General features: G+C 33.8%; 1 protein-coding gene across 4 annotated transcripts in view; it reads left to right on the plus strand.

Moving 5' to 3' along the window:
* Positions 1-24,985, plus strand: part of LOC150106269 (cytotoxic granule associated RNA binding protein TIA1-like) — a 665,834-nt gene that overhangs the window by 458,925 nt on the left and 181,924 nt on the right. For all 4 annotated transcript variants that reach the window (XM_090392287.1, XM_090392288.1, XM_090392289.1 and 1 more), the window contains one exon: positions 8,725-8,812. In XM_090392287.1, the coding sequence (XP_090248413.1) occupies positions 8,725-8,812 (88 nt within the window). The remainder of the gene's footprint in view (positions 1-8,724; positions 8,813-24,985) is intronic.

Below are 24,985 nucleotides of genomic sequence, written 5' to 3' on the forward strand. Positions count from 1 at the left end.
ACAGTTTTCTTATAATTTAAATTACATTTTTATGTGTTTAGATGATGCTAATTTATCTTTCGTAATAATTATTTTCTATGCAATAAATTAGAACTGCAAATCATTCAACACGTTTCTACTACGTATTTATTTCAAGTCATTTACCTATTTGCTTTTAAGCTTTTCTTAACCCCCCCTTTTCTTAACACCCCCCGTTAAACTCTTTAATATCAATCTTCGCTATTTATTTCTTCCCTTTAGCTTTCAGTTGACTTTTTGTCGATCAAATTTGGATTCTTTTCATCATTACTCAAATTTTTTTCTTCGGTTATGTGCTTTTTCTCTTTCTCACATAAATCTAATATTTTCAGTAATATGTGAAAAATTCAAGCTTACTTAATTTATTTGTTCTTAGCTGCATCAATTTATATCCTGTTCATCTAGCTTCTCAAGTTAAAGAAGTCTAATTTTGAGTGTTGAATTATGAATTATTTTTAAATATGATTATTTCTGGATATTTACTTTAGTATCTTCTTTCTCATTTAACTTTTTTTCTTGCATTTTAATATTTTTTGTCAGTTTTACAGAGTCTTGGTCACTTCCTACATTTGTCCTTTGTTGTTCCCAACACTGATTGCTATTAAACAGTCTGCTTTGTTATGCTTTTTTTATGGTTTTTTGAACACCGTAAAAAGCATGTGGTACATCTAATTTGATGTACATAATTATGAACAATATCCTGCCAATAGTGACTAATTTTCACATGTATATCAATAATATATCTTCGTTCTTCGTTTCAAGGGAGTTTTAGTTCCCCCCCCCATATATTTATGTTTCTCACTTTCACTTCTAACTTTTGCATTTAAAAGTAAATATCTTGTTTCTCTAATTTATCCATTTTCTTGTACATCTTGTTCTATTGGTGCGTTATACAATTAAAATATTCCAAACGTTGATTTTAAAGGGTAGAAATGCATGTTTAAGTTCCCATTCCAATAAGCTATTTTTGTTCCTTTTTGCTAAATAAAATTGTCGTTCTTTCTTGATGGTCTTAATTTTAACTGTATCCGGGTAATGACCCAAATACAGTTCAACTTTCCTTAGCTAAATTTCTATCTTTTTAATTTCCTCTGCTATCTGGAACAGCCTTTCTCCTGTATTTTTCAGAGACTGTACTCATATTTATTCAAGAAAAACAAAAACAATAGAAAAAATGGGGGGGGGATCGAATTATTTTTTCTCTCTCTTTCTCTCTTTGCAACGGTACATAACTAAGTGCAACAGGTTTTGCAACCTTTCATGTGTTGGATTGTTATTTAAAGCATAATAATAATTAACTAATAATTAAATTAATCGAATCATACTCAGCATGTACCTGCTGGCTAGATTCTGGGAAATAATGTTATTTCTAATTCGCTTTTATTCCCAAAAATACATAGAATAACAATAATGCAACAAAAGATGCGTTTATTATTATTATTTTAATAAATGATATAACTTATTTCGTCTATAATGCATTTAACTTCTAAATTGTCACTTAAAGTAAGAACGCTAACAGCTTCAATATAACGACTCAACAAATCGAAATCTGATGTAATTTTAAAAAATAAATTCATAGTTCGTGTAAATCAAAACAAAGATTTTCTGTGTTATATGTCACTTAATTAAAATAGCAAACAGTGTGAAAATAAATCACTTCACTCTTGAAGAGATTTACAGAAGTGTTGTCGGTGTGTTGCTTAAACTGCCAAGCATGCATTTCTCATACGCGACAACTTAATCTTCGTCCAGCTCTTAACACAATAGTAGTTGTGTTAACACTTTTTTTTTAATTGTGAATTTTCTGGTATTTGGGAAAACAAAATATTCAGTAAAGTGCGATGCAGTGAGGCTAGTAAATAAGAAATAAATATCAATTCTCAGAATTAGTTTAATTACTTTACTATTTCCAAGTTGCACCCTTCATATATTCTTACAACTGAATGAAACCCATTTTGATTCTAACATCAACAGGAAACCTTTTTTTATTGCGTTTTCAAATATAAGTACAAATTACTAAAGTAAATCTTTGATCAACGTAAACATCTCTGGACAGAATTCAATAGTCATTTGTCTTCATACCAATTATCATGATATTGAGTATGGTGTGTGAGAGATAAACAGATTTCAAAATTTTGTGTTGATTTATTCTTCAAAGGAATTAAACGCAACACCGAAATTAGCTAAAATAGAGCTAATTTCTAAAGTGCATTTCCAAGGATTTATTGATTGTGAAAGGATCAAGAATGTTGGAAGAATCACAATATAATCGGAGAGGACAAAAATCATGGCTTTTCGAACTAACATGAGTTAAACGGTCTCATATGGAGGCGGCCTACTTTCCCTTCTCAGAAATTAAAATTTTTTTATATCCCGGAAAACACGAAAACCTTTCAGAAAAACACTCACACCTAAGCGAGAAGACATATACTTCTTCTACGTCTTAATTATTTCTGTCCTAATTCTAACGAACAACAACCTCGTTCATGTTGAGAACCAGAAGGCGAAAAATATATTTTCAAGAAACGACAGATTCTAAGTTGCATACTTAAAACCTAATCTGCAGGCACTTGCTGTTTGGTGGAATGAGTATTCGCCTAGTAAACACGCCAACCTGATTGTTCCAATCTGATCCCTTTTCCATCCAGTCCAATGGAAAATGGATAGTATTACTGCGTACAGTATATCACCAGTGTGTGATCCTACTTACTGGAAACCTGAACTAGATTGAAAATTATATCATGTTTGGTTTCCAGAACATGAGAAAACTGACTTATCTAAATCTCAGCCTACTCACGGTACAAAATGTATGATAGGTTTAAACCCTTTTTAATATTCACTACAATGTCGCTAATTTGTGCCTCATATTTCTCTGCATATGAACTGTCATGTGCGGTGCATTTTTTATATGTCTGGCAGAGATTATCAGACATTCTTTGTATGAAAGTGCTATTAAACTGTACCATACATCACATGTTTTCTTCTATGTGAACAATCAAATCATGAGATAATTGGGTCGTCACAAGGCGTCTATATGGGGCATTCAAAAGTACAATGCAATATTTTCCACCCGGTTGAAAAGACGCAGCTTAGAATCTAGTTCAAATATGGCAAAGTGAATCGTTAGTGTCAATTATAAACCAAACATACGTTGTGGAAGGTGTTTTAGAACACACAAACCGATCATAGAACACACTTGTTTATTAACGAATATTCTATCACCTTAGTTTCGTTGTCATAATTCCAATAAAATAAACCAACGTGGATCTCGGTACCCACAATAATGCAACAACCTTTGTGCAAGGTCAATACTATAAAATCACAACACTCTATATCCATTAAGAGTTGCAGTGCTGCCACATACACACATATTTCTAAATATATACACATATATTTAGAAATATGCATGTATGAATCACACACACACACACACACACACACACACACACACACACACACACACACACACACACACACACACACACACGTTTATGTGTTTGGTTCAATGATACGTTATGGCCAAGTAAATTGCTTAATGCTTTGAACTATAAAAGGACGGTTAATCCTATCTGCATAGTTTTTACTGTCACACACCTTCGTGTGAGATCTGTGTTGGTATTTGAAAATCCCTCGTGTCCAGTGGGATCTGAATCTGATTGCTTTCTTCCAGAGGCTACTATTGCTACTGATTGAGTACGAAGGAGTTCTCTCTTCTCTAGCATTCTTTTATATCAGTGGATATATAGGGTGATAGATGCTTCAAAATGTTCGAAATATAATTTTTGAAGGTTACCAGTGGCTACGTTAAGTGGCTGCTACGTGCACTATACTGTACATGTAAAGCCTAGATGGGATTAACTGGTAAGGTGGACTATATCCTTTCACAAAGTAGTTTTTTCGTCGCCAGATTTGAGAATAAATTGAAGAATAGTTGGATCACACTCGTGTTCTCTGTGAAGTTGGTAACTGGAATCAGAAGGTGATTGGTTAAAAAAGTGGGGATTAACTAGATGGGGATTAACTGGTAAGGTGGACTATATCCTTTCACAAAGTAGTTTCGTCGCCAGATTTGAGAATAAATTGAAGAATAGTTGGATCACACCCGTGTTCTCTGTGAAGTTGGTAACTGGAATCAGAAGGTGATTGGTTAAAAAAGTGGAAGAATAAAGTATATGGATTATTGTTTAAAAAGTGGTTCGAAACTGATATCGTCAGTGTTCCATATGGAGATAAAATGAGCCTCGTGTGGACTGTTGCTCCTTTCTTATTGACGGGTATTCCGTATGTAATTTATGGTTAGTGTGTCTTCATAGGGCAGTGGTGTTCAACCTTTTTTACTACGCGAGCTACTTTTCTATAAAAAGTTATTCGGCTATCTACTCTATTATATAGATCACGTTCCCCCAACCTGATATGTGATTACGCACAAATAAACAATAAAAAAAATACACAAGCAAAAACTTTATTTGTATATTTAAAAATTTATTTATCACTTTTAATTATTTTAATACCACAAATATTTTAATACAACAAAAACAAACAAACAAATATATTGGAATAAAATATTTCTTTCTCTATTTTGGAAAACCAAAGTTAGAAAAAACAACAGATTGATTACAAACTCACAAGTTACAGGAAATGCTGGGTGATTAAAAAAATTAAAGTTAATGTGAAATTTGGCATTGTTTGGACCTCGCAATATTTTCATAGTCAAGTTGATATGAAGAAGTGGCCAATCGCAGACAATCATCGAAATGATCATTTGTAATTTGGTTTCTTAATTGATTTTTTATGACGGTCATATTTGAAAAAGCGGATTCTGACAAGGATGTCGATCCGAAACACGACAGAATTTTTCGCGCAATATCAGTTAATATTGGGAATTTTTCATGTGCATACTTCCAAATGACTTCATTGTTTATTGATTTTAAATGTAAACTATTTTGAATGTTTATTATCTCGAGTTCTACTTCAGCTTAGTTTATATCAAACAGCCCACTAATTTCATTTGAAATTTCTGTGATGTTCAAGTTTTCTTGAAATGGATTATTGATAAAAGATACAATCATTTAAGTTTTATTAAAATCTTTAAATCTTGAATTTATTTCTTCCTCAACTAATTCTATTTCACGAATAAATTCTTTTAAATCATAGCGAAGCATTTCTTGATTTTGTTCAAAAAATTTTAATAAATATGGGAGATGTCTAAATTCGCGGTCATTTATATTTTTCTTTAATAAAAGTAAGTATTGTTGGAAAGTTTTTATTGAACTAAACATGTCAATTAAATTTTTATCTCTACCTTGTAACTCTAAATTTAAATTGCTTAATTTTGCAGAAATCTACTAAAAATGATAAGTGTAACAACCATCTTTTATCACTCAATGTTGATAAATATCTCCTTTTTCATCAAGAAAAAATTTTATATCATTAATTAATACAAGAAATCTTTCTAAAAATTGACTTCTGCTGAGCCAGCGAACATTATTGTACAACAGACATTCCCTATCATCATTTGCCTGTAATTTAAATAATCGCCGTTGCAGGGCTTTTCCTCGATACAATTTTAAATGTAATATCCAAAACATCTTTTGTGTTTAATCTTTTACTACTCAGTATTTGTTGGTGAATAATACAGTGGTTCGTTAAAAAATCAGGATATTTGTCATCGTTTTTACATAATGAAATGAAGCCTGATTTATTACCTATCATTGCAGGAGCATCATCAGTAGTAATAGACACAAGTTTTACAAGCGGAAGTTTGTGTTGCTTCAAAAATTCATCCAATGCCAGAAACATGTCTTCTCCCCTAGTCCTTCCCAATAATGGTATAATTTTCAAAAGTTCTTCTTTACTTGAATAATCTTGAAATACCATGCTTGAAATAAAATAAATACCATTAACTGAGCAATATCAGTGAAGTCGTTTGATTTATCAAATTGTAATGAAAATGCAACACACTGGTGAATGTCTGACATTAACCTGGCCTGGAAACTTTTCTCTGGTAATTGGAACTCTTCCTTTCGGCAATTTGAAACCTTGCCTGCGGCCTAGAAGTAGTCTCTCTCTAGCGACGTCTCGAACCGAGAAGCTCCTTTCTGGAAGCGGGAAACTCCTCTCTCAAGCAACGTGGATCTGGGCAGTCTCTTTGACGGCGACTCTGGAACGGGCAGCCTCCTCCCTGACAGGAATTCTGGAACCGGGGCCCCTTCTGCTTGGTTCAGTCCCTTTTTATTAGGCCTCCTCTGATACCTCGCATGAAGTTTGGCAACCCCCAAAGAATCGGTATGAGTCTTTCATCTTAAGTTTCAAGTTCGGCACGCCTTTTGTTCTCCTCCGCTTTCTTTTCATTGTAAGTTGCCGGCCATCGGAAAGTTGTTTGAACTCTTTCTGACTGACTTCGGAGATGTTTACACTTAGAGCCTGCAAGCCTTTCTCATACATACAAGTTTCAATAACAATCTTTCTAATGCCGCCATGTACAGCTTCGGCGACAAAAACATTGCCTTTCTTTTTAACACCCTAACATATTCTTATTAAAGCAGTATATACAGTTAGCTTCAAAAGAGTTATTTACAAAAACATCTAATACAAACTATACCGAGACAAACAAAGTTTATTTTTTTACAATATTCACATGGGACTTAACCTAAGTAAAAAAATCGATGTAATGTACTTTGGAATATTTAATATTTAAGCTACAATCGAGTTTTTACACTTTGCTTATAATCGTATTCACTCGGTTCGCTGTTTGACTTCCACTGATCCAAATTAATTCATTTACCCGGATTTATAAGAAAATTACTGATTTGGCAATTTTAATAAAAAATAAATAAACAATAGCAATATTGTTTATAGCGAATTAAAAATAATACAAAATAATGATAAATAAAATATTATGTATTATATTTACGGCTATTTGCCTGCTTCTATCCATAATATCCATAAAATATTATGTTTTCAGTTTTAATTAAATTTGTAAGTAAGGAGGAATACACAAGAGATAGACCAAAAATCGCTCCGCGATCGACGGGTTGAACACCCCTGTCATAGGGTATCATGTCAACATATGTAGTGTACATATTTAGTATGTACATATAGAATCCAGTGTGGAATATATAGACACCACCAGCTGAAATAAACGTACGTTGTCTTATTGTATTTGCAATAGTTTTACAAACATCCGTGAACCGGAACGACGCAGAATGTGGCCATTTAAAAGGTACTGATCGACAAAATTGCTTTCGACTTTATTGACCAGTAATTTATAATAACACACTGCGATTACAAAAACAAAAAATGTTTCCTTTCTAAAATGAAAAAAAAAAAAAATTTGTTTCTTACATAATCATGGATTATAGTATCAATATTCGCATTTATCCTCACCAACTATTTTTTTGCGTTTTTCTTAACAGTATATTAACAGAATGTTGTTTTGTAAATAACTATAACTGCTTTTCTCTCACCAGCTCGATTTTTAACATCCTTCGATATTTTAATGATGCTGATTCTGATTATGAGATTGATAAAGTAGTTCACCGAGCCTCCGTAGCTCAGTCAGTATAGACGAAGCCCTTTGGTCGGAAAGACCTGGGTTTGATTCCCATCCATGACTTGAGGAATCTTTATCTGGAGTCTTTCGACTAAAGATGAGTTAGCCGGTCTGATACGGAGGTAATGAGTTTTTCAACCCGGAAACTCGGGTTTTTCGTCGCCCAGAACAGGTAAACTTGCCCCCGTGAACACATACGGCTACAGTCATAAATACTTATGGAAAGGAAGGCAACGGGAAACTACCTTGCGTCATAACTCCCTAGTAATCAGCTGCAACCCTCTCAGAGAGAGGAGGCCACAGGATTAGAAAAGTAGTTTAACAATCTCACAATCAGAAATATTAGCAAAAACAAGTTTAAGCGCAGCAATACTTCACCTCTGATGTGAAATATTTTCGGATTTCTTGTCACTCGTGATATGAGTTGTAAGAAATCTTCATAAGTTGGTCTAAGGAAGACGTAAATTTAGAATTTTGACTGCATCACTGCAAGTTTTCTGAAGTCCGGAAAATTGTCCCCGTTTCTGTGAACTGTTGACAGCTAGCTTGACCATAATTTCTTGGAGAAAAGATCTGCAAATTGCATGCGAATTACTTATCAATAGAAAAACATCAGTGAATTCCGATTTGTTTGATGGAAAAATCTATTCGCGTTTTCAAACTACTTGCTAATGTGATGTGAAAAGGTGTTCCACAAATGTGTAGAATGCCCTCAATCAATAGCCTTGCCTAGGAACATTCCGCTCTGCATTTATACCCACAAATATTTCTTGTATTAACAAATGTATTATATACTATAAAACACTTGTAGTATATAAAATAACTGCATAATGATGTAAGTTACTACTTTTTATATTTTTAGCTGAATTATTTTTATCGCTATCATTTTCAGACTTCTTTTACTGATTATTTTATTTATCTAATGCTGACTATCATTATTCTTATTTTTATTTTATTTGACTCTGTATATATAGAAAATTATCTTAAAATACTCTGCATATTACCAGTATCAGAGTAGTAAATTAGCGGAATCCGAATGCAAGGTGTGTTTGTATGATTATGGCGACTTTAAAACGCCAAAATAAATAATATCTAATGTGAAAGTAGAGAGAGGGAGAGAGAGAATATAATGTTTTTATTCCTTCTCTTTCCAGAACACTACCACATATTTGTGGGAGACCTGAGTCCGGAAATTGAGACACAGCAACTTAGAGAAGCCTTTTCTCCGTTTGGAGAGATATCGTAAGTGACTCTCATAAAATCTTTGATATTATCTTATTCCGCGTTGTAATAAACATTGGTTTTACTCGAGGTTAGTGTGTTTTAAAGAATCTTATACTGCCCTGAAGAATGGGATGCAGCAAACTCCTGTTTTGTTAGATGAACTCCTTCAGCTGTATAAGTTAGTGAGGAAAGGAAAAAAAGAAGAAATACAAGAGCAGCAATGAAAGATTGGTTCGGTTCTTTTTCGACAAGAAACAGTAATTGCACGATTCCTCAAAGACCAAACTAGTTTTTGAAATGATTGAAAAAATTCTTCGCAAAGTTATACATTAAAATTACTTACGGAAAGTCGCAATTCTCTTTCCGACTATAATTCAACCTCCTACAATTTAAAATCGCGAAGAAAACTTTTGTAAGTTTTTTTCTTCTTTAAAAAACCCTGAAGCTGGTTAAAGAAAATACTTTTTTCTCCTCTTTTCATCCATTTAGTCTCTATTGGAAGTGTATCTAATTGATGAAAGTTTTCACAGATTCCTGGTTTTCTTTGAGAGCTTCCATAAAGTTTCATTTGGATGCGGTTGCGGAAACGACGTGGTCTTAAAGCCACACCGTTCTATGAATCCAATTACGGTCTAATAACTTCTCATACATGTATCGAAGTAAATGTAATGCCTGAATTACACGGTTCACTGCACGTAACTCTTTTTAATATAAAGTAATGCATCCTAGTAAAGATGAATCTGCAGTACATTTAGCCTAACCGGCAATATGTCTCACAGTTCCAGCACCATTACTGAGTATATTTCTGTTGCTGGCTACTCATTCTCCATTTCTTTCTTAACTGCGTAATTAACCATGATTATCGTGGGCAAATATATGGAACAACAGTTCTTCACTAATCTAAGTTAATATTCCTCAAAATTCCCTTCTGTAAGTTAAATATAAGCAGCTGATTTTCTTATCTCGCCTCTAACTTGCATCCCTCCCTACCCCACTCGTTTTTCTCGTTCTTCTGTGTGTGTGTGTTTCTTAGCATAATGGCAGCTTCTGAAATCATCCATTAAGTGCGTTAAACAACAGAACATTACCGCTCGAAGTTTTCTGTTGTACCTCCATGTTTTCCGGCATTCACCGCGAACTCCAACAGGTCTGTGCATTGTCAAGCAGCAGCGAAAAAATGTAATTACATTTTGACACAGTGCAGACTTGTTTGCTTAATAATTTAGACAAGTATTTGGCGCACATGTTTTGCTCCTTCGTTATCATTTCACGACCTTTTGGACGAACCGAATCGATGGAAAAATTTTTATTACGTCAGTCATGTTGTTTTTTATTATTGTTTCGTTTTCTTTTTCCTTTTTTTTTGCGTAAAACTTTAGCATAAGTCTGAATAGATAATATAAATATAAGTCTAACGTGAAGTGACACGCGCGTGCACAGAGGAAGAAAGAGCAACGGGGCGAAATTAACTTGTTAGATTTCGTGAATGTATTGTAATTACGTCCGATTGTATGATTTCCCAGGAGGAAACCGAAACAAAAAAAAAATCCAGTTAATTTCTCCTCTGCTGTCTAACAAGATAAAGGCGTTATCGTCAGGGAAAAAATACGTTTTGCTGAAATGCTAACAGACAGCTAAGGAAAATGTTGAATTTTGTAATACAAATTGCCTTCAAGACATTCCAAGCCATAATTTTATAAACATCGGACAACGGCTGCTTATTCTATTGTCTAATAATGAACAATATTCTGAGAACATTAGGCCTAGTTGGCCTATAGAGAATAACGTCATTAAGCAACATCATTAAAATAAAAGACGATGTTTGTAAAAAAAGAAAAGTAATTTACAAAAAATAAAAAAAACTGAGTATGTAAGAAAGCCAAACTATTATTAGAATAAATGCTAAATAAAGAAAAGATTGACATAAATAAATAAAATTCGAAGAGAGTCGGCAAAAGGGCATTAAACCTTCAGGAACTGGAATCGGAATCTACTACGTAGGATGAAAATAATGTACGGATGGATTCCTCACAGTAATCACATATTGAGTTTGCATAATCTTTAAAATATTATGAACAAATGTTTGTTATGTAATCGGAATACAAATAATGGGAACGTTGAAAATGAAATTATCGAATAAAGTTTTTACGAAACTACCATCAAGTCTTGGTGCAGAGCATTTTAAGAAACAGTTTATACCGCGAGGACTTTTAAAAATATCATTTGAACCAACGTTTTCTCCATTTACTTGAGATATGATATCAGCAACATGGACGACTGACTGATTATTCAAATAAGGTTGAAAAACATGAGGGAAAAATGGGGGGGAAATAAGTTAATTGAAGCTGAATATCTAACTCGCTGAAAACAAAATAATCAGATATTTAGACAGCTCTTTACTTTTTTAAAAAATATTATTTATATAATGATCAGTTAACTATTGTAACTTTACAGCTAAATCTTCTATCATAATATGCTCAACTCTGTTATTTTAACTATAATTCTTGCCACGCTGTTGGAGGGCGCTACAATCACCTTAAACATTGATAGTGTGCAATTATTGCATGAGAATTACATAATATGTATATAGTACGATAGAGAAATTATACGTTAAATGTGCCCGAAACTTCATTAGAAAGAACAGTGAATTCAAGAATTGTCCCATGATATTTACAAATGCACTTTTTAAAAGAAAATCAACATGGCTTTTATCGTGCAATACAAAAATTTCTCGAAATTAAAAATATAAAAAAATATATATAAAACACGTAAAATAATTTTATCGCAGAAAATTGAATATTTCCTATACAATAAGAGGGAAAGTTATATACTACATTTAAATTCTATAATTTATGCTCTGAATTTTTAAAAACATAAATGACATTGCAAAATTAACAAGTACACCTTATTATTATTAATTTGACTTATTTTAATGTAATGATTGTAAATCGTAATGAAGCTATATATATATATATATATATATATCACTTGTTCTCATTTATAATTCTACATTTTTAAACAGATCCTTAAGTTGGTATTATTGTTATAAACAAATTGTATTAAAGGTTAGTAACAGGCACCATGAAAATAACATCTTATTCTTACCACAAATTAGTTATTTAAAAAAAGGAAAACATTCGTTTGGCAATGATCTTAAAGTGACTGCAACGTAAGGTTTAACGTCCTCTTGGCTTGTTTCATAATCTAAGCTTAACAGTGTTCATTCTCAAACAAGGGAGAAGTAGCCTTATGAATATGGATGTAGACATGTGGCCTAACTTAATTGTAAGGATCTCTGACATTATTGTGATGGATCTAGACGAGGAGAATAGCAGAGTGTGGCTATAGTCTTGACGTCCTGCCAAATACGGGGGAACTATGTGACAAATGTCTCGTGCATCTAGCTCAGCGATTTGCTTTCCTAAACAATATTGATTCCCGAGAAGTGTCCCGATATGCTGCTGCTAACGGATGACTTTGTTAACTTCGCGAGGCGCGTGGGACGACAGAATGCGGTGTATACGGAAGGGAGAAAGGTTTTTCACTCCTCCTAGCCAAGTGGCTAGATGGCTTACAGATGGAAAATATTACTGATCTGTGGTAAAAAGGGAGTTCGTAGAGCCAAACTCCCTTGAAATGCTGCGCTACAAACTTCGCATGATGTCGGCTCTTAACGGGAGTGCTTCAACTAATATGCCCCCCCGCTCCTCCTCTCCCCTACTCTTCCAGATCAAAGTCTGGGCGTGGAGTTTTCGATCATCTCTCTCTTTCTTGAAGGGATCTAGCAGAAGAAAAATGTGAAAGTGATGCCATAATTCACCAGACGGCGCTTTAACAAATATTTCAAAATGTGTGGTCTAGATTTATGACCGACGGGGATGAAAGTTTTTGTTTTAACAGCAGATTTTCAAAGGCAATTTGACCTTCCTCTCTAACTTTGCGTGCATGACACAACCGCCAACTGCAGTAGGACCAGAGCTTTCTTAAAAAAGTGGGCATTATTTTACTGTTATGAAATAAATCATCGCACTCCACTTCTTCAGATTTTCTATAAGGGTTTCTTTTATTCAGATTGTATAAAATAGACAATACTTGGTATTTCTCGAATTGAATGCATTTCTTAAACAGATACACATTTCTTTAAGATTTACGTTTTATGATCTCATAACGTAATTTTAAGTATATTCGAAGTGCCTTGCGTTAATTAATGTTTTCAGCGAATGCAATTTAATATTTTCTGAAGAGTTACAGAAGTTTTAGGAGATATGAAATATGTATTTAGGAGACGATATGTTATTAGTTTTTAAGAGATATATAACTTTTTCAGAAAAATTTCAGGGAAATACATAATAATATATCGATGAATGCTTTCTTGAAAAGTTTAACATTCTTTTTCATATGAAAAATACGCAGATTAATTAAAGCAATTTGAACAACTTGCTTAAGAATATATTGAGCTAAAGTGATAACTCTTAGTGTAACACAACAAAACGAAGTTAAATATTTACCCTTAACAAAATCAGCTTTAATTATTCGACATGTGCCAAATAAGACCCATTAAATTAGGTTTCCCGTTTGCAACTAAAAACTGAAGTTACGCATTTTTGGTGTGAATGGTCCATCCAGCATTGTCCATCCTGTAGATTTATTCTTGGATGAATCTTGTCAATTATCCATTTTGGCAGTTTTTTCTGTTTTCATAACACTCGTTCGCGGAACAATATCACAATGCTTAGTACCGTAGCCATATGATCCTAGATTATTGACGAAAACGTCATCTATGCACGGAAAGTCAGGCAACATTGTTATTTATTTAAAGAAACTCAGATTCGAACTTTGATTTACAACTGACTTCGAAAAGTAAAACCTGCTGACTTCTTTCCACTCTTTCAATCACGAACACGAAACATTTCCCACAAGAACTGTTGGGTTCGAGGTTGCCAATGCAACGAACTTTCACAATCCCCTGGAACTGAGTTTTACTCAAATTGGATCTTATTTACCAAACGTTGGCTTAAATATTTCACCAGTCATCAAAGCCCATGACGTATCTTTTCTTTGATGAGTAATCATAATGCATTTGTTTTATCTCCAAAATAGTGCACAAATATTTTATCTGTTGAAATAATTAGAAAACAAAATCTCTACGCAATTAACACAAATAAAATGTAATCATAATATCTCGTCAGGAACATTTCTAATGTAGTTCACTCCATTTGTTTAGTGAGCTCTGCAGATTTATCAGATGCCGGAAGAGAGTAATTTGCTAGTGGATCGAAATAGCTTTGGTTTCGAAGATGTCTTGATGAAGACCAGTTCTGTAATGTTCACTTCATACGAATACAGTGACACTTCAACATCTACCTTAGGGTGATTTATTAGGGATAGTAGTGGTGATAGCACTTCCAGTAAGGAACATAAACGTTAACCACATATACGCATGACTACTGTTGAGTTCTCTTGGAACAGAGCAAGACACTTATACTCGTTGTAGAAACTTTCCAAGGAAGTAGGTTCCTCAGTAAATGAATTTGGGGAGCATCTTATTCAATTTATCGAAATAGGCACGTTGTTAAATGCTTCAGAGTCATTATCCATTCAAATAAAGTTAGTGGACTTCCGAAATGAGAAACAGCATAAATTTATTGTAACCTACAGCACGATTAAACACTGAAAGGATGCAGGTTAAGAGAAGCAGATAACAGATGATGTTTCTGGTGACATTGATTAAAGTAAGATGAATATGGACACAGCTGTTGACTCCGTCGATGTTCTGTTTTAATTTCATTTGGAAGAGCAAATGTTGTGCAGATTTATAGAACAGATATTTGGTCATAACAGCAACTGTTGACAACACAGAAATTTATCAATTTACTCTGATCGAAGACATTAGCGTTCCAATCGGAGAACAGATTTTTGCAAGTATTTTTGAGGAATTCTACAATCCTCAATGGACTCAATTAAGGCATGGCGCAGCTAATCATCGGGTCTTAGCTATGCATGATTCCAACGTCAAAAATAACCAAGCTCATTCGTCTTGAAATTTATCAGAATGATAAATATATCATCAGATTCTCTGTCTATATAATGCGTGTGCCGAACACATTTCGAAATTCTCTGCTGCCATCTCATTAATTATTGATACGAACATAATTCATCCATCTCTTCCTACACAAAAGATAAGTGGACAAATTAATAATCTATTAATTTTTAGACCTGTTTCATGCACTTTAAAAATTCTCCGGATCTAACTTTGCTACAATATTTTATCTAACACTCTTTTATTTATTATTTACTTTTTTTTTCAATTTAAGTAACCATCGAATGCTGGAAAGCAAACTCTAACATCCGGATCCTTTCCAGCCATTAGTATACATGTATTCTGGGATAAAATTGGCCGAGAACAAGCGGCGTTGTTGCTTTTTTTGTGTGTGTTGTGTATTATCGCTTCTCACTCTGTTTTACATACCTCTTCAAAATCTATCCGATCTATTTATGCATGTATATACTCCAATTATAAAACTAGCGGCAGACAGAAAAAACTTCAGCCGTTGGATACAACCTTCATTGTTATGCAAATCGTATGAATGTAGCTAATAAAAGGCAGTGCTGTGTGCAGCAACCCCCGCAGGTGCTGCTTCCCTTGTAATAATATAACATTTGTAGTAAAATATTCCGAGATATTTACATTTTTGTATCGGCGTGGAAAATGGACCTGCAGCGAGATATTATAAATGTATTTGGAAAGAAAAGCAAGCAGTTCGGGTCCATATTAACACAATGGTTATTTACAGACTACACACACACACACGTCTAATGGAAAGGATGGGTCACCATTGATGCTGCAAGAGCTCTCTTGTAACCAGACACGTAACAGATGTTTTTCACACCTTATGTAACTGAACAATTCAAAACCGTGTTTTCCAAAGCCGGGTTAATGTTTGAATTACGTAGAAGAAAACGTAACAACATCTCTTCTTGCAGGTAATAGTAGTAAACCCAATCACAACACATCCTTCGGGAACGGGTAAGTTAATTATCCTGATTAAAGGGCTGTACTTATCTTGTGTGTAGCAATAGAAAAGTGCTACCAGGAGACCGATATTTGATGCCGTTACTAATTGTAGACACGAATAGTGCATTCTTTAAATGCTGTTTGTACGCTATGCCTGTTCACACACACGTTGCTCGTTATTCGAATATAGCGACCTTGTTTCGCCTTCCACATTTTGCTTTTTAAAGCGAACAAGAAGTGCTTTATCTCGCAGTGACAATCTTATAGTATCTATAATATAAGATAATACGGAATCACTAAATATTTTACATCTAAGTACCTTTTTTGAATTAATAGAGCTGAACCAACTTTTCGTTTATTGTGGTCTACACTTTCAGCTATGAAACAAAAGTAAATGAGCACAGCACTTTGACTGTTACACCTTCTCTTAATTTTTGATTATTTTCTCTTTAGCCGTGGGTTTTAGTTCACTGTTATTTTTCTGACGCTTTCCACGTATATTTTTCAACGGCATTCCACACCTGCTGTTAAGAGGGACTTGTTATTACTGAATTGATACTTTGATTTAGATGAAGTTTCGTATTTCACTAAACAAAGAAATATGATTATCGGTGATAAGTCTCAATTTCATAATTCTTATACGTGTGTAATTCTGTCAGATGCGGTAAGGAAATAGACGCTGTCCACTCGACCACTGAAGTAATTCACTGAACTTAGTCCAATTCTAAAGACCTTGTATATAACCAGACACAAGAAATCACTCGATGTGTGTGATGTTCATTTTGGGAATAAAATCCGCTGAATTGTCATGCATTTGACAGTAGAGCTGTAAATTATTGTAACAGAATTTTCTGTAATTTATATCTTTTGCTGAATACTGAGTTAAAGAGCGTATACTAAATATAACATTTTTCTTTTGAAATGTGGTCGCAGAGACAGATGTAAGCGCGATTTTAAGTCGTACTTACCAAAAGCTTTCGTCATTGTGTGGTAAGCCTAAGAAAATGTGAAAGTCATTTTTCGAAATAATACTAATAATACCATCTAGGAATGGATGATTGCTAAAACCTTCTTTAGGTCTGTTCATTTCCCAGAAAAACAGAATAAATTTCTTTGAGAGTAAGATGAAATCGCTGTCATACATACACAATGATTCATTAGCCTTATCGAAGAATTGCAGCCAAAAAAAAATAATAATTAAAAGGGTTGTCATGATTTTCTACTCTTACAAACGGAATCGACACTCTTCTAAGAAATCATAGGGACGTCATAAGGCTACTTGCCATGTCTGGATCAAATTAGAAAAAATATGTAAGACGTATTTGATTTTTTTTGTCAATGAAAGCAAAATATGATGAACGAGTTTAATGCAATGGAGGTAATGCAAGCTAAAATTTTCCGATATTTTACCAAATGAATGCTGTGTATTCCGATAATTCAAGTTTTATGATTAATTTATTTAATCTCTTTTATAATATTTATTTCCTTTTAACTCCCGTATAGTCATTAGTAGCAAAACATTTGATTGATGGATGTGCTTTTTTAGGTTCGTAAGGAATTTATTCCCATTGTAACAAAGCTTGTCTTGGGAGAAAGAATATTCACATAGCACTAATTCATTTAAGACAAATATTTACATAAATATTTTGAGTACCCTTATAGTTTTTTTTTTGTGTGTGTGTGTGCCTTTTGTGAAAATATTCCATAGAAAGTTTCCCCAAAGTTCATTACTGCTAGTATGCTGTGGGTAACTGCGTATGTTTGTCAACTAAAGTCACAAAGTTTATTTAGATTTTTTTTTTTTTTGAAATGACATTCTTCACAGAACAAATCGTTAACGTGAAAATCTTTTTCATTTTTGTTTTTCCTTCTTTGGATTCATTTATCCGAGCTACGCTATCGAAACGGAGCATCTGTGATGATTTGACAATGGCAAATGCTGGTAATATGCGGTATAACCACCACGAGCAATAATGTACTGATGAATTATGCATTTCCTGTCTTTATATTACTGAATTATACAAATATAGATTGATTTTAAAAGCATTTTCGAGTGCAGCTTCATTCAAATTCTCATTCACTTTTGTTTCCAAATCTTACTTCCTCTTCGCTTCTTTTGACTTTCTTGTTCTCTTTCTTATCTACATATCATTTGCCTAAATAAGATTTTAAAAGGTAAGAAAGAAACAGATGAACTATTGTCGCAAACTATTGCCATTTACCTTAGCTTTTATTGAGCTTGCTTTTACGGAAATGGGAAACTTAACACTCCTTAAGATTTCCACGCCAGTTAAAGAAAAGACGCAAATTCTTATTGCTGCAGCACAAGCTCAAGTATGGACATAATATTTAGAAGAGATGTGCACTATGAATAAAAAGTCGCTAAATCCCCCAGAAGAGATTTTATTTTTTGTTAAAATATTTAATGCATCGACTAATATTCATGTATTCATCCACGACGACTTTGTTGTTTATAGCGAAAGTTAATGAATTATTATATGCACGGAACGAAATATTCTCGTGGATATTCAAGGATGATGGAAAATACTGTATAAGAATATCTGGTCTTCCGAATCATCTAAATTGATGGCTAGCATTGTGACTTTGTAATCTTTCTGATGTCGCATAAGGAATCGCTTTATGAAGTATGCTAAACATAATAAAATGATTCCAACTTTCGTATATTTGTTGAAAGCCGCTAAGAATATGCTCGTGAAAAATTGTTTCATTAATAAATTGTCTCGCTACTTTAGACACGGAAAATCCACTTTGTTTAATAGATAAACTGCATGCAACAACAAGAGAGGATAAACTGATGATCTCTGAACTGATTTGACCACCAAATAGAAACAGCTGAAGAGCCAACTTATTTCCATTGCACAAGTCTTAATATCCAAGTGTCAGAACTTGGATGACATCGTCGTTACATGCCGAGTAAGAAGGTAATTCTACCCGAGTTAGTTATTAGTTCAATTTATATTAGGGCAAAACCACTAAGCTATAAAACGAATATAAATTGCGCATATTCTCCGACCAGTTTCTCTGTTTTGAAGGAACCCAACGTTTTTTTTTTCAAAATTGGTCCACGTCCATATGAATCCAAATCGCACGTTTAGCTTTGAATCTCATATAAATATTCCTCTGATACTACATTACTGCGACGGTAATCGAACCAAAGTCTTTATCATTAGCGACAAACAATAATGAAAAGCGATATATTTATCAGTCGAACAGATACACTTCAATATATTTTCTTTACACAATATTATTCTGGGAAAAGCCTTCTTTTTATGTTTCTTTGTAGTGAATAATAAAATAAGCTTGGTCAGCTCAAAGATAAAAAGGATGTATGCATAATGTGTGCTTGCTACCTTTTCCTACATTCCCCGGTCCATAGTTCATTTAATTCGTTTCCTTGCATGTAAGCAGGCGCGCGCACGCACGCACACACACACACACACACACACACACACACACACACACATACAGACAAGTGAAAAGTTATCGTGAGAATTCCAAGCACACAAAAGATACAGAAATGAAGAGAAAAGAGCAGGCGAAGGGTGAAAGGAAAAAGAAGGTAACGCGCGAAGGCGATTGTTATGTAATGTAATATTTGGTGGCTGGTGAATTATTCATGGCTGCTGCAAAAAATCCATAAAGTAACCATAACCTTCTTTCAAATCAAGCATACTTCCTGTTTCAATGAGTCAGCTTGGAAACTATGCTAAAACAGTCTTCACCAGCACCACACTCATTTCCTCACCCTCCCAAGTCATAAGGCTCGTAACAAATCCCGATTTCTGGCCGCCAGCTCCCTGTCGGATCTTGAATTCGGTAACTCCCATTGCTACCAGCTGTTGAGGTTGATCATCTTCTTGCTCTTATTCGAAATATTTCTTTGTTCTTTATCTATTGACCGCAGCTCCAAATTATAATACTACGCATTCCTTTATCTAATGGCGCTGTGGTCTCAAATTCCTTTATATTGAGCGCAACTTACAGACAAATTCAGTCGGTAGTTTTCATTGCTTTAAGATTGTAATGGCAAAAAACACGTCAAATAGTAATGAGACGTCTACTATAGTCTCAACTTCCTTCCTATCCTCTCTCTACCTCTCCCTTATAACAGATGTTATACTTTTTGTAGAGCATAAAGTTCGCCATTAATTCGCAGAATCAAATCTTCAAATTATTATTATCCACAATATTAGAAATCCTCCGCACGAGTTATGCTAAGATGATACAGTAAGACACACTTGCCTAATTCAAATGATGTAAGTTTCAACAGATTAAAAGTACTTCACTGCTTAAAAAGTACAATATGTATATCCACATGTAATTTGCATCTGCATATAAATAACTGTGTTTGGCTATAAAATATGGATGTATCCATAATATATTTTATTTAATATCGAATAGAGACTTTTTTATTTAAATCAGTCAGCATTCATCTTCGAAAAATCAAACGAGTGTATTCTTTTAGTAATAAACCTTTTAAAGTGAGATTTATGAGAATTGTATTCTCATAAGCTCTCTTTGGCATCGACATTGCACTACTTAAAAGACACGAACTCTTCTCAGGAACCCATATGTTTGCCTTTTATTAGTGCTTCAATGAGGTTTCACTCGCTTGACAGCTGTTCCGAACTGTAGTTTCTCATGAAACCTGGCAGAAACCTTAATAGGACAAAAACCATCTGTTTTTCCATGGCAATGCTTTTTAGACACCAGTTACTTTTTTTTGAAAAGAAATAAGGTATGGTTATTTGACTTCAGCGAAGTTTCCTTAGATAACAAAAGTTGCAACAAACTGTTTAGCACACTCAATAATGGGGTTCCGTTTAATGATAGCAATATTTTTTCCGATTCAAGTTTCCAATCCAAAGGCTAATTGATATGTTCAGTACTAAAGCCAAGATTATCATAAATGACCTTCTGACTAGATTCTGTTATGGTACTTCACTGAAAATTTCTGGTAATTTGCGAACACAGCAGATTATCTTCTTCTTTTTTTTACTTCATTGTTCCACCATGCTTGCTGTTTCTGAGCGATCGGTTTGAATCCCGTCTATGACAGAAGGAGTTTTTTTAAGGGTTTTTGACTGAAAGTGAGGTAGCTAATCTCATCTGGCATTGTCAACCGACGTTTTTCCTCTGCGAAACAAAGAGAGTGTACGGAGAGAACTCGCATGTATACACACATGAGAGACAAGAATCTTCGCTGCAAAGCGTTAGCAGAATGAGCAGAAATTAAAAAAGAATTAATTTTAAAACAGCGAAGAAATTTTATCAGTCACTTTTAGTTATTTTAATTCTATTTATAACTTAATTAAATTTTATTTCAGTTTTAGTTATTTTAGAAGTAAAAAGACCAAGTTTGGTGTTTTAGTTCTAAATTTGCGAATCATAATAATGATGCTTAGCTGTTCTTCATAAAGTAAAATACACCTTTAAGGCATTCTTAAAGTATTGGCTGTTTATAAAAGCACTCTTGATTTTATACGTTCAATTATAATTTAGAAGCGATGTTCAGCTATATAAAATTGTGATGGAGGTGTGCGAGCTTTTACTTTAAAAAAATAATACCAGAAGTAGTTAAATCAGTTTCAACTAAAAGCGCAAATAACTTCATAAAAATTCCTCTTCTCTTCGATGTAGAAATATTCAGAAGTGCAGCGCCAATTGAAAAATATTCCTCATGCATTGTAAAAACATAAATTTTTATTAAAAAGTGTTCTCTCCATAAAACTGTCAAAGGGACAATTTCCTTAACCTATTTTAGTTAGCATGATTTGTTCAAAAAAGCTAAAATATAAGGTACACACACACACACACACATAAAATATTTTTCTACAGAATTAGTGCATGCGTGAAAATGGAGAGAAAAAAAGACCGATAAATGCAGGAGGCAGCAGAGAAAGACAGAGATAATGATCTTTACTTTTCCACTGTGATGTGTACAAATAAGGCATGTCGATCAGATGTCCACTCAAAATGCAGTTTTCATTGATTTTCTTTAAACAACGCTGCACTTCTGGCAAATTTAATATTCCCTTATTTATGCTCTTTATCGGGTCGTTTTATATTCCGATGTGGCGTCAGTAAACATGTTGGCTGTATTCATTCGCTGAAATGATGTTTAAGAGCAGAGATGCCAGACGTGATCTTACAATCAGTTTATTTTAATTTGAATCATAATAGTTTTGACAGATGCTACCACCTTATGATATGCGTTTGTATAACGTAATGCAGTTTCCCCCTTCCAACTGAATGGAAAATATAATCATTACGAGGAAACCATTCTACTCGATGACTTGTATATCATTAGCGCCAGCTTAGCTTCCTCGAGCATAAACAATGGTAGCTGCAAGCGTTTACAGAAAGAGAAAATGAATAGCTTGCACGAAACTACAAAAAGTTTTACTCATTTCTTTGTTAATATTACTATGAAAAAATTGAATTTCAAGAATGAAAAAATGAGTTGAATGCATCATGGTAATTTTGGTAAAGTAAGATTCCTTTCATTAAAAACTCGCAGGTGATATGGCATGTTATTGGCAGTGTACATTCGTGTTCTCAGGTTATAAAAAACATGAAAAAGATCTATTCTGTACTGCTGAATGTTACTGAAGGGCATCGACTTTGATTGCGCCTCTGTTGCCAAGTGGAAAGAACCGAGGTACCAATTAAATGGAACGTGGACGGTTCGAATCCAGTTTAGGATGCTACGGACATTTATAGTATTTTTAAATGAAAGTGCATTAATCAGTTTGATACGCTGATAGCATGTTTAGTCTTCTCGGGGAATTGGGATTTGACTCCAGTGTAAAAGAAAATGTGTCTGAAGAATACGTAATTAGCAGCCAAGATCCCATGCCTTCATCCACAGTATTCTTGAACTATATCAAGAATGAACTTTGCAAACTGTTATTTTAATTATCTCTATTTATTCACTAAGTTCTCTGAATTCTATTAAGATGTCAGACATTCATTCACCTTCTAGTATACGCTTACTGGACTGTTAAAATGGAATTCCCAAATGCCCGAATTTCTATAGCTGCATGAAGAGGGTTCACAGTAAGATGTATTGCCGTCTTTTAAAATCTTGACCGTTATTCAAAGGTAGCATCTTGCTCTTCGATTCCTAAGTGCCTTCATCGGTTTTCGGTTCTGATCCCGGGGTATTAGGAAACGAAAACAGTTTTATCAAAAGTGAGAGAGATAGCGTTTGTATTACAGATAAAAATATTTGCATCCAGATTTTATTCACGAGATGCAGAAGAGCCAAAATATTCTAAATTCTGTGTAACACTTATACACACGCAAGAAGAAAATTTCTCATTACGGTTGGAGTTTAGCCAGAATCCGAAGGCCTCCCTCTGCTTGTTAGACATGCGCGCTATCTTTACAGACAGTCCGGTTCCTAGTTAGACAAAGATGCAAAAACCTGAATTAGGAAACGAAGAATAAAGTGAGCAATTTAGAAAGATATAAATATCGACTTCACTGTGCATCGAATTGGTTTGCTACTTTACTTTTTCATTCGAACATTAGAATTGGGTATCTGCTTTTAAAAATGATAATGAACAGGACAATTTAATTTATTTTGGGGATTGTCCTGACAAAACGCAATCTCTAAACGGTTCTTCTTCGCATTAACACATTCGACTTTGGCTTAATCTTGGTAAATTATTTTCGCGCAAAATACTGAAGTCAACAGAATAAAATAGAACTACTGGAGTAAGTTCTTGTTCTATGCCGAGTTACTTGCTGTCTGTACGAAGAGACTACTCATTTTGTAACTTTTAAAACCCAAGCTTTATGACTGAGTAAATTCCACTTTATTGATTCCACTAAATTCTGCAACACGCTTTTACAATGCTTACTGCACTGAGACAAGCTTTAAATGATCTTCGGCACTTCGTGCCTACAGTCTACCCACCCAGACTGACTGGCTTTCGTAACAATAGTTTTAGGATAAGGCGGTTGTCTTATGCTTAAATATCTATGGTTGTGTGTAAATTTCATGTGTTTGCTAGTTAAGCGACGAAAAGCTCGATTTTTTTTTTTTTTTTTTGGAAGGGAATCCCTCCCTCCCCCCCTTCCTACACTTTCATATGTAACTAACTCACCTTCAACTGAAAAACTCGGACTGAAATTTCTAAACAAGATTCGAACCCAATCTTCCGACAAAGGGGATCTTTGAAACTGATTACGGAGCTTCGATGTGATCTTTCGTGGGTACGAAATTGTTCCTTACCAAGGACACTACTTTCATGCCTTGAACTGCCTTGCAGTTGGTGATTTCATAAGCATATACTAAGGTTTCGTATACACATAAGCAAATCTTGAAATAGGTATAAAAAGTTCTCATCATTGTCGACTATCATGAAACAGTTAAGAATACGAAAACGTTTCTCATGACATCAGTTCAGAATAATATTGCTTTAGAAAATTTATAGCCTCGTCAAGGAGGCTCTCTGATGAGACTTTTCATTTATTTTCGATCATTTATCCTAAAACTTCCGTTGAAATTAAATAAATTGTAAATAATAACTGAATTAAACTAAATATTTTAATTTAAAAAATTAAAATCGAAAATTTAAAACATTTTAATTTATTAATAAAAATTAAATAAGTAGGAATACAATAGTTAAGTAGAAAAGAAGTAGAAAAAAAGTTGACAAAATTCAGTTAGTTAATTTCTTACATTTCACATACTGAAAGCAAAAAAGCGATAAATACTCCTTGTACTGCTTGGAAAGTGTTTAAAAACTTACTTTTTTCGGTGAAGAGGAGGGTGAGAACTTAGAATATGCATCTGTGCATTATAATTGTCTAAATACCACACTGTATTAACCCCCGTACTTTGCATTCCTCCAAAATGTAATTGTAGTTTCTTGTGAAAATATGGGTACTGATATGGAAAATTTGCGGTGTTAAACACACGTGATCTTTTCCTATCCTCCAGTTCAGAACAAAAAAAAACGGATTATATGGTTTTATTTATCTAAACTATTACACAAAATTCAATCTGCTGTCAGACATCCATGATATTGTAATAGAAGAAATAATAAATTAAACAATAAATTATATAAAAATCTTCAGTTATCAGTCCCAGTGAGATTCACTTACCATGAGAATACGTGATTTTTAGAGAAAAATCTGTTCTG

The sequence above is a fragment of the Typopeltis vanoorti genome, chromosome 5 (assembly GCF_054136105.1).
Source record: "Typopeltis vanoorti isolate ZY-2024b chromosome 5, IOZ_Tvanoo_1.0, whole genome shotgun sequence".
Lineage (NCBI taxonomy): Eukaryota > Metazoa > Arthropoda > Arachnida > Uropygi > Thelyphonidae > Typopeltis > Typopeltis vanoorti.